The sequence below is a fragment of the Galeopterus variegatus genome, unplaced genomic scaffold, assembly GCF_000696425.1.
Source record: "Galeopterus variegatus unplaced genomic scaffold, G_variegatus-3.0.2 Scaffold6764, whole genome shotgun sequence".
Classification (NCBI taxonomy): domain Eukaryota; kingdom Metazoa; phylum Chordata; class Mammalia; order Dermoptera; family Cynocephalidae; genus Galeopterus; species Galeopterus variegatus.
This window is the reverse complement of record NW_007732875.1, coordinates 1,171-12,418: the sequence shown is the minus strand read 5'-3', so window position 1 is coordinate 12,418 and position 11,248 is coordinate 1,171. Positions and strand designations below refer to the sequence as shown.

The following is an 11,248-nucleotide window of genomic DNA, read 5'->3' as shown; positions in this document are numbered from 1 at the left end:
CACAACAGAACTGGTTAATTTTTAATAATACAATTGAAACATTAAAATATAATCCTTCTTGATACCAACTTTCTTCCAGACCCTGAAAACCTTTTTCTTAATAACTTTCTTTCTGAATTATCTCTTTATTCCTGAAGCTTATTTTTTCTTAAAAGCTAGAAATACTGAGGCATACTTTTGATTATTTTATATGTACCAACTATATACATACCAAGAGTTAGTGCAATTGTTTTCAAACCCACTTATAGTTTGATGATATTTTTACTATATAATTAAATTAAGACAATGAAATATGAGTGTGAAAAAAAAGACTATGTCTATAAAAACTTACTGAATGCTTTGGAAGACTAAAGAAGGGTAAAGTCACTAAAAGCTGAAAATCTATTATCAATTACATATATTGGGCAAAACAGCCATAAAACATTTTAGCCTATAAGGAATATGTTCTCAGATGACTCTGAAGGTATGTTAAAGTACTTGCTCCACTTTTACGAAATGAAGCTGTAATTTGTAGAGGAGGTATTATGAGGGTGACTTACAAGAACTCTTCTATCAACATACCAATAACTTAAAATGGGAGTGGGTGTTGGCACCATGTCAAAAGACTGACAAGTGAAAGGACATTTATACTCACATGTGTTCAATTAAAATACTTGAGACATACAACAATTTTTTTTTTTTTCATTTTCCATTTGACTATTTCTAAGTGGTCAGAAAAATCTTAAATCATTAATTTAATTTAGAGTGTTCCTATACTGTTAGTGCCCTTGGGGCTTGGCAAGAGAAAATACATTTCCTCTCAAGAGAAACTTTCTTCTTCTTGCACTGTATGCTTCAATTCCCATAAATAAAATTCCAAGGAAAATTATAGCTCACAGTAAAACCTAAGCAAACCCCGCAAAAAGCAAGGCACTGTGAGCAAGAATTTGCAGAAACAAAAAATACCAGAAACAGAACTAAAAAGACTTCAGGTAAAGGAATTACCAGACAGAGACAATAAAAGGTCTATGTTTAATATACTTAGAGAAATATTAAAAACTTCAAAATATTTGAAGAATAAAAACTGTAAAATGAAAAATAAAAAGAACTTCGAAAAATGAAAAATGTGATAAAATGAAATTTAAAACTCAATGAACAGATTTAACAGCAATTAAGCACAGCTGAAGAAAAAATGAGTGAACTGGAAAGCAGAACTAAAGAAATTAATCAGAATGTAACAAAGAAATGGAATACACGAAAGAGAGGTAACAAACATTAAATGAGAAGATCTAATAGGCATCTAACAGGCATCTTAGGCAAGGCAAAAGAGAGTGGGGTAGAGGCAAAAATTGAAGAGGTAATGTCTGAGAGTTCTCCAAAATCAAGGAAAAACACTAATCCATTGATTTAAGAAGCCCAAATAATCTCAATCAGAATAAATAAAAAGAAATCCACAAAGCCCACATCACAATGAAAATGCAGAATGCCCCAAAGATCCTAAAAGATCATTCTCTCTGTGGATGTGCTTAAGAGAAATCCTTAAGCGCATCCAAAGAGAAGATAGATTACATTCAGAAGTGACAACTGTGATACTGTCAGCTGACTTCTCATCATCCACAGAGAAAGCTAGAAGACAATAGGATAATATTTTCACATTTCTGAGAGAAAAATAACTGCCAACCTAGAAATCCATACCCAGCAAAAATATCTTTCAAGAAAGAAGCCAAAAGCCATCTTAAAAACACACAAAAAATAAAAACTGAGTTTGTTATCAGCAGGTTACTAAGCTAAATGTTAAAGAATATTGCAGATGGAAGGTACGAGATGCAAGAAGGTATAATCGAAGATCAGAGAAAGTGGACAAATGTGAACACTGAATATATACAATAACATCAAATGGAGTTTAAAAGGAAAAAGAAAAAAAAAAAGCATCAAATACTCAGTTACAATTGCACATAATTTGGGGGAGGGAGAAATGGGAAAAGGAATTAAAAGCTCTTATAGTGTTTAGGGAGTTAAAAATAATAACTTCAGCCACTGATAAGCATGCATCATGTAATTTCTAGAACAACCATCAAAAAATAGAAACAGTATCACTTCCAAAAAAAAAAAGAAGAAAAAAATACCTAATCAATCCAAAAGAAGGCAAGAAAGAGAAAAAGATGGGAGAAGTAAAGACAAAAAAAGAACCCAGACAATCTGACAATACATCCAAATATATCAATAACTACAATTAGGGCCGGCCCGGTGGAGCACTGGAGAGTGCGCCGCTTGGGAGCACAGCGGCGCTCCCGCCAAGGGTTCAGATCCCATGTGGAGACCGGTTCCCACTCCCTGGCTGAGCACGGTGCAGACGCAACACCAAGGGTTGCGATCCCATTGCCGGTCCCCGGTACGGGCGCGACACCGAGGGTTGCGATCCCATTACCGGTCAGTAAAAAAGACAAAAAGGAAAAAAAAACAAAACAAAACTACAATTAATATAAATGGACTAAATGCACCATGAAGACAGATTCAGGAGTCATCACTGATGACGGTCTTCCTAAATACTCAAATGGTGTCTAGAAAGGCTGACATTTTTAAGGAACTTAGAAGAGTGGTATGATACAGGGGATTTCTAATGGACCTGGAAAAGAAAATAAACAAATCTGATGCTACAGTAAACAACAGGGAACATGAAAAACAAAGGCTGATTTTTCAGAAGACATTTTAAGAAAACTTCACCCCACCTTTCTGAACATCAGAAATTATGTGCATACTTACTGATAACTGCAGAAAACCCGTAGAAGGTCTTCAGTACGAAATTCTTGGGGGAAGTCATAAATTTCAATGACATGTGGAAATTCACAATCACTGAGGTCAATATCAGGAACTTTATGGTTGTAATAATCAAATCTAGGTTCCTGGATACTTTCTCTGTTCTTCATATTCCCTGATAACTAGGGAGGAGGAAACACATAAAAGACAGTTACATCAAACCTGGGCATTGTAAAACATAAACAATCCTCCTTCTCCCTGTCTCCTTGTTCCCATTCCTTAACCTTTGGCATTGTCTCTGCATTAATTCTGTTCTTGGATGCAATGATGACCAGGGGTTTATCACCTAGCTTATATTATATGAGGGTACTTCAAAAAGTTCATGGAGGGCTAGCCGGTTGGCTCACTTGGGAGAGCATGGTGCTGGTAACACCAAGGTCAAGGGCTCAGATCCCAATACTTGCCAGCCACCAAAAAAAAAATTTTTTTTTCATGAAAAAATAGAATTAAAAGATAATACAAATCTTTCTATGAATTTTTTGCAGTACATGTGGAGTATCTGAGAAGGTGCTGAAATTCTAGAAGACAGCCAATGCATGAAACTTAACTTGCATCTATCAATCAGTGTGTGAGAGAATACAGACTAATTAATGTGATGAGTTACAAATGGTACAGTGAAGCGGGGTGGGTAGGAAGGACCACTGACATAGAGGGATTAGACATGGCAGTATGGAGGGCTTTAAAGAAAGGCTCTAAGATCTGATGCAGTGGTTACGCAGATTCTTTTGCAATAGACCTGGACTGTCCAATACAGTAGCTACATGTGGCTATGGAGTACTTGAAATGTGGCTAGCCCAAACTGAGATGAACTTTAAGTATAAAATACACACCAGTTTTCAAAGATTTAATACAAAAAGAATGTAAAATATATCTCATTAAAAATTTATTTATATTGATTACATGTTGAAATGATATTTTGGATATATTAGATTAAAATAAATTACTAATTTCACTTGTTTCTTTTTACTTTTTCTAATATGGATATTAGAAAATTCAAAATTATAAAGGTGACTCACATTTGTGGCTTGCATTATATTTCTTTTTTTTTTTAAAGATGACCGGTTAGGGGATCTTAACCCTTGACTTGGTGTTGTCAGCTTAAGATGACCAGTTAGGGGATCTTAACCCTTGACTTGGTGTTGTCAGCACCACGCTCAGCCAGTGAGCGAACCGGCCATCCCTATATAGGATCCAAACCCGCAGCCTCGGTGTTATCAGCACCACACTCTCCCGAGTGAGCCACGGGCCGGCACTTGCATTATATTTCTATTGCAGACAACTGAAACATTTATCTTAAGAGTACTGGGGAACAATACTTCCTAGACAGTCAATGTGAAACCTTCATCTTGTTAAGACCCATATATATTTTTTCTTTTTTATGGCTAAGAAATGTCTTGATAGAACATAGAGGGGAGAGGTTTAGAATCTGATTCATTCTGACATATCTATTATAGACCAAGGGAAAGTTTGCAAATGACTTAGAATAACTAATTTTGAGTTATAAATCACAAACATTTAACAATTTTTACAAGTTGTACTTATCTTGCTATTTATAAAGCATAAATGAAATCTGAGTATTCCTTCATATGCATAACAAGCTTCCACAAAAATATTTGGCTAAATTAAAATTAACTTCCCCAAACTGAGGGTTTTAAGACTCTTACAGCCATGTAGTCATGTCTTGAAAACAAGTCTATAAAATATTACCTGACTTTCTATGACGTAATTGCACTGATGTTTATTTGCACAGGGGGTAAAAAAAAAAAAAAAAAAAAAAAAAAAAAAAAAAAGAGTAGAAGGTCAATGAAGCATGGATCGTTGAACTTTTTTGTTTGTTTTTGTTTGTTTGTTGTTTAATCCTTAGTTCTTCAAGATACAAAAGGAAAAATAAAAAGTTTTGAAGTCACAAGCCATTTATTCCCTACAGACAAAAAATTAAAATACGCTATATTATTTTGGAGTAAGGTTATCTTTTATCTCTGTCAGATGAGCATGTCAGATGGGCTGTTGTTATTTTCCAGATTGTACAGACGGAGAATTATGTCACAAAGAGATGACTAAAGAATATCCCTAAGGTTACTTATCAAATTAGTGACAAAGCCTGAGTCATAACTCTAGTCTCCTGACCTTCCATAACACGATGAAATGGGCTTACAGTGAACAGAATCAGAAACAGTGGCTATAACAATGTTCGGGACAACTAATTCTCTTTGATTAAAGATTTATGGATATAAACTGTTCTAGGAGGGAAGAAGGAAGGAAGGAAAGAAAATATCAATGGCAAAGCTGAAAACACAACTGAGGGTTGCTAATTTCTTTCTAATCCTATATTCTAGACAGCATATAGACTATAAATTAAACTTCCAAAAAAACACTGCTTTGATCATGTTATTCTCTTGGTCAAAATCTTCAATGGCTGTATTTAAAGCCTTATAACCTGGCCCTAACCTACCTGAAGCAGGCAGAATAAAGATCTCCCAAAGATGTCCATGTCTTAATTCTTGTTACCTGTGATAACGTCACACAGGAAAATAAAGGTAGCAGATATAATTAAGGTTGTTAATCAGGTGACCTTAAAGTAGGGAGATTCCTGGATCATCTCCGTGAGCCTAGTGCAATCACAAGGGTCTTTCAAAGCAGAAGAACTCAAAGGCAGAAGAGTCAGTGTGTCAGAGTGAGACAATACAAGAAAGTGGCCATTGCTGGCTTTGCAGATGAAAGGGAGCCATGAGCCAAGAAATGCTGGTAGCCTCTAGAAGCTGAAAAGGAAAGAAAATGGATTCTCTCCTAGAGCCTCCAGAAAAAAATACAGCCCTGCCAGCACCTTGATTTTAATCCAGTAAGACTCGTTTTGTACTTCAGACCGCCAGAACTATAAGATAATAAACTTATGTTGTTTTAACTACCGAGTTTGTGGTAATTTATTACAGCAGCAATAGGAAACTAATATACTACTTTTCTGGCTTTATCTCATGTCATCCTTTAAAATATGCTATCTTCCAAGCAAAGAGTAATGCTCACTATCCCTAAACACATCCTGCTCCTTCCTATTGTTTTGGTCATATTATTTTGGAAGTACTTACACCTGTCAGTTTGCACATCTCAAAGTATCACATTCTCTATGGACACACTCAAGCATTACCTCCTCAATGAATCTTCCCTTAAATATTCCAAACAATGTATAATCTGACTTTTCTTCTGTACTTCTACAGATTTACCTCACTCGTTTGTACTTTTATAGTACACAAAACCTGATATTACAGCTAGACCTATCTCTCCCTTCAACCTTATCTTGACCACCTAACAACCCATCCAACAAACATTTAATGTATGGTTAACATACATTAGAAAAAGAACTTGAACAAAGAATTTTAATATGTAACAAAGTTATAAGAATGAAGAAAGTACCACCAGTGGGTAGAGGAAGAATAAACTTTGCTTACTCTTCTTCATTGCATGAGTAAAGAAACAATACATTAAAAAGGCACAGAAAGGTACTGTAGGTAGGAGGAAAGTGTACAAAGGCACGCAGCCCTGAAGGAGTATTATGGTATTCATTGAATAGTTATGTGGTTACTGCAAAGATAATATGAGGACTTGGGGGAATGTTATAGGCTAACTTGTGTTCCCCCAAAATTCATATGTTGAAGCACTAACCCTCAGTACCCTCATGATGTGACTGTATTTGGAGATAAAGTCTTTAAATAGGTAATTAAGTTAAAATAAAATCATTAAGGTGGCCAATCCAATATGACTGGTTTCCTCATAAGAAGAGGAAATTAGAAGAAGTTAGAAGACCCTGTGAATACATAGGGAGAAGATGGCCATCTACCAATCAAGGAGAGGTCTCAGAAGCAAGCAACTCTGCTGACACACTGACCTTGGACTTTCTAGCCTCCAAAATTGTAAGAAAATAAATTTCTGTTGCTTAAGCCATCAATCTGTGGTACTTTGTTATGGCAGCCCTAGCAAATAATATAGGAGCAAGGTTGGAAAGGAAGGCTGGAGTTTCAGTTTCCTCACCAGCATTCTGATTCTATAATTCAACTGTAAAGGACACATCTTATTTATTCCTATACTCCCCCACTGCACACTTTAGGCACTGCACAAACTAGGCATTCGATATATATTTACAGAATGAACAAAACACATATACCTCAAGTTATTTTGTCTAAATGCATGCTTACCAAGACTCATTCTATCAAGAGCCCCTTGTCAATAAGGATTTGATTTATACGATGTATATTTTCTAAGTGATTCTGGATGGCACTCGGAAATTTGAAAAAAAAAAATGACACTTTTTTCTTTCCCTTTAACAATAAACTTTAGTTGTCCTGGTTAATAAATCATGAAGAAAATCCAAATTATCAAATTATAAAGGAAAACAACAAAATTCCAAAATAAATCATCTAAACTTCTGAGAGTGACAAACTTAAGACCTGAATCTGGGAGCATTCTGTATTTCTTACAAGCTGTTCTCACAGCCTGGAATGCCTTTTCAGCTTAAGAACATTCCTCTCCCAAGACTCAACTTCAATCTTTATCTCCTCTTGAAGATTTCCCTATCCACTCCAATGTAATGGTCTTTCCCTTCCTTATACTACTATACCATAACACTTATTCTAAAACGCACCTTTTTTCACATTTTAACACCTCTGACATCAAGACACAGCTTACAATCAAGCATATTGTCATTGCTTGCCCACACATGCATAAGCATCAAAAGCACTAATATCAAAACTGGGAGAAAGGTCAGCAGTGTGAAAGAAAATCCCAGATATAAGAATAGCCTTATATGAGCGCAAAGGTGTCTTAAGAATCTAGCAATAATGATTTTGGTTCTTTTATGTATTCTTTTAAGAAATGCTGTACATCAAAGCTCTTGATGGCAAAGCAGATGATACTAGCTGAAAAAGCATCAATATTAATGACTGAATCAAGAAATTATTAGAAAGACTTGGGCTGTGAACATGAACTTTTAGAAAAATCTTAACCAATTTATTATATTTTCCTTTCAATGTATATAATAGAATGATATGTGATAAAAATTTATGTCTAATTAAATCTAAAAGAGTTCTTTCAATATGTACAAAATTAAAATTCTAAGAGAAAAGCACTGTGCCAAAATTTTTTTCTTAGTGATACATAAAATAATGGTGTATTGTTCACAATCAGTGGCATTTTCAATTCACTGAAATAGAATACTCCTTTATTTCTTTCTGGTCATTTCTGAGAATAAATCTCAGTTCCACAAGACTATAAACTCCTTAAACATTGTTATCCCTCTCTCTTCCCCTCAAATCACTAGGATCGGATCTGGGCACAGATTAGCTGTTCAATATCTGTTGATTGGCTGAGACTTGTCAGGTAGAGGCAAAGGCTTAGTGTCATGAAAAGAGCTCAGGGCTAGAAACCAGGAGGCACAGATACTAGTACCAACACTGGCACTAACTAACCTTATCTAGGTAAGTATAACCTTTCTGGGCCTTAGTTACCTTATTCATAAAACAAGAGGGAGCTAGACTATTATAGACTAGACTAGACTAGGGCTAGATTAGACTTCTTAAACAATGTTTAAGGAGTTTACAGTCTCATGGAGCTAATGAGAGACATTCTCAGAAATGACTTCCAATGCTAACATTCCACTTTTTAAAAAGACTTATGCAGCTCCATCTTAAAAACAGGATGAAGTTCTATTTCCTAGCGTTTACAGTTCGAGGGCTATACTATAATCCTGGCTCAGATATTGGAAGGGAGGAATAAGAACATATTTAAGGGTACTTTTAATTAAACACAAACATAATAAACCACTTCAAACTACAGTTATGGTTAAAACAAATTTAAATATGAGAGGCATCAAGGGGTTATGAGGTAAGGACAAGACTTGACCACAGGTTGGTGGTATAGAATTACTACAGTTGCTTCAAAAGTCACCGTGTCTACTTACACAGAATTAACCCATATAGTCAACTCTCAATTATGTAGACTGGGTTATTAAAGCCCTTTATTTTTGTTTTTCTCTTCCACTGCTACCTTATGGCTACACTTAACTGCTTTATTAGCTCATTTTCTATTGAAGAAAATCAATTTAAAACCTTATAATTTACTATAAACCTTGGTAAATTAAGGCCTAGTTGGAGAACAGACTTAAGCTATAACCAGGAAAATGAAGTTTTTGGATTATCTGGACTTGATTCTTTCTAAGGTATTACAAGAGCACAGAAAACTGAGAATAACGACCAAGAATTTCTCATATTGGTCTATGGTAATGTTGTGAATAAATCAATAGCTAGAATTAAAATGTTTTCCTCATTTAACTTCCCATCTTCAGCAAATGAAAATAACCCCACTAATTTTTTTTTTTAAAGTATTTCAAGTCTTTTCAAATTTCTCATGACTTAAGTTCTAAAACATCCAAAAAGAGCTACCTAAAAAGATAATAATACTACACTATAGAGTTATATCTCCAATCCTCTTCCATACTATTTTGGGCATAAGTTCTTTTTCGATAGTAGAAGGCTAAATTCAGACATTTCCACTCTAATATTTTACACATTAAGTATAAGAGTGGATAATATCTCCAATGGTAATACCTATCTGCAAATATATGTAGGCTATGTCTCGACCAACCCTATCAAGAACCAAAGCCAAAAATGCAAACTTTAGCTTTGCAAAAATACAAACATAAAAATTTGTAACACAGAATGCTACAATGCCATGCAAGGGGACACCTAGAGATTTCTTTATCAGCAACATCTCTATACCTGTGATTACCTTCAGTGGAAGAAAGCCCTGCCCACCACATTGGACTAAGGCATAAGTAAAAGACAAAAAAGCAGGAAAGTGGGAGGAAGCAAAAACAAGGGGAGAAGGAAATAAGAAAAAACAAAGCCACAATAATGAGACATACAGTGATTGTTTCAGGTGGACATTCACTGACCCCAGGGCCAGAGGATAAATTCGACAGGTTCTAGTCCTCTCCCATGAATGGTAGTATATGGCACATGAATACAAAGGAAAGGACCAATTGATTATCCTGAAGCAACAAGGACCTGGGCCTGGCTCCTATTCAGACAGTATAGAAAAGTTAACATGGCAGACCAACCTTGGCATTTTTGGAAAAATGCTATACAGATCTCCTGAACAGTGAAAACACAATAGTAGATTAAATTTATAGTCAAGAGGAAGACTGAGAAGGCAGGAAGACATCTTATTTCTTCTTCCCAATATGCTTGGAAGGACTGGATGGAGAGATAACACTGATGAAGTAGAAAGGTAAGACTAGATTAGGCTGGAATAGTAAAACTAAGTCAAGTACGGGCCGAACCTGTGGCTCACTCAGGAGAATGCAGTGCTGGGAGCGCAGCCGTGCTGGGAGTGCCGAGGCTGCAGGTTCGGATCCTATATAGGGATGGCCAGTGCGCTCACTGGCTGAGCACGGTGCGGACGACACCAAGCCAAGGGTTACGATCCCCTTACCGGTCACCAAAAAAAAAATAAAATAATTAAAAAAATAAGTCAAGTAGAAAAATGCTGAAGGCTTGAATCTTCCCAAACTAGTCCTGGTAGCTTAACTCAGGTATTGGTATATGATGGAGTTTGGACTTGCTGTCCAAACCTCATGTGGAAATTTGATCCCCAATGTGGCAGTGCTGGAAACTGACTGAGTCATGGGGGCGAATCCCTCATGAATGGATTAATGCTCTCCCTGGGGGAGGAGGGATTAATGAGTGAGTTCTCGCTCTATCAGTTCCCAGGAGAGCTGATTGTTTAACAGACCATGGCACCTCTTCTCTGTCTCTTGCTTCCTCTCTCTTGCTTCCTCTCACCATGTGATCTGCTTGTACCCACCAGCTGCCTACCACTTTCCTCCATGAACAGAAGTAGCCTGAGGCCCATGCCAGATGCAGCTGTCCCAGAATCGAAAGCCAAATAAACCTCTTTTCCTTACAAATTACCCAGTCTCAGGTACTTCTGTTATAGCAACACAAAATGGACTAATACAGTATGACAGTCAATGACTACGGCTGTTTGTGAGACCTAAGAAAAATTGCAAGGCAGACAAAATTGGCATTTACTGCCATTCAACTTCTTGCTTAATTTCTCTAGTCCCTGATCCACTTTTTCTTTATGCTACCTTTAGCTACCTAAAATCCTGCATCATATCTGTAAGGCCCCATAGAAGACCCCAAAGGAGACACTCCCTAAAACATGGCGCTTTTCTGTTCCGGGTCCTAACAATCTTGCCGGCGCCGTTCCGGGTCCTAACAATCTTGCCGGCGCCAAGGTGCAGCCTATCAGAAATCATTACCCGCCCTCGTCCAATCAACTACCGCCCGTGTACTAACCACCCTCTCCCAGAACCCGGCTCTATATAAATGTATGCTTCTCCCCCCGAATAAAGCAGAACTTCTCTGGTGAACTGTCAGCTCGGGTCCTGTCGTCCTTTCAT

At 36.6% G+C, this 11,248-nt stretch overlaps 1 protein-coding gene across 1 annotated transcript in view; it reads right to left on the bottom strand.

Annotated features, from left to right (window-relative positions):
- R3HCC1L (R3H domain and coiled-coil containing 1-like) overlaps positions 1–2,914 on the bottom strand; it is a 16,150-nt gene extending 13,236 nt beyond the window's left edge. Inside the window, exon 1 of the mRNA XM_008591223.1 lies at positions 2,743–2,914. Within this exon, the coding sequence (XP_008589445.1) occupies positions 2,743–2,906 (164 nt within the window). The 5' untranslated portion in view covers positions 2,907–2,914. The remainder of the gene's footprint in view (positions 1–2,742) is intronic.
- Between the last annotated feature and the right edge of the window lie 8,334 nt (positions 2,915–11,248).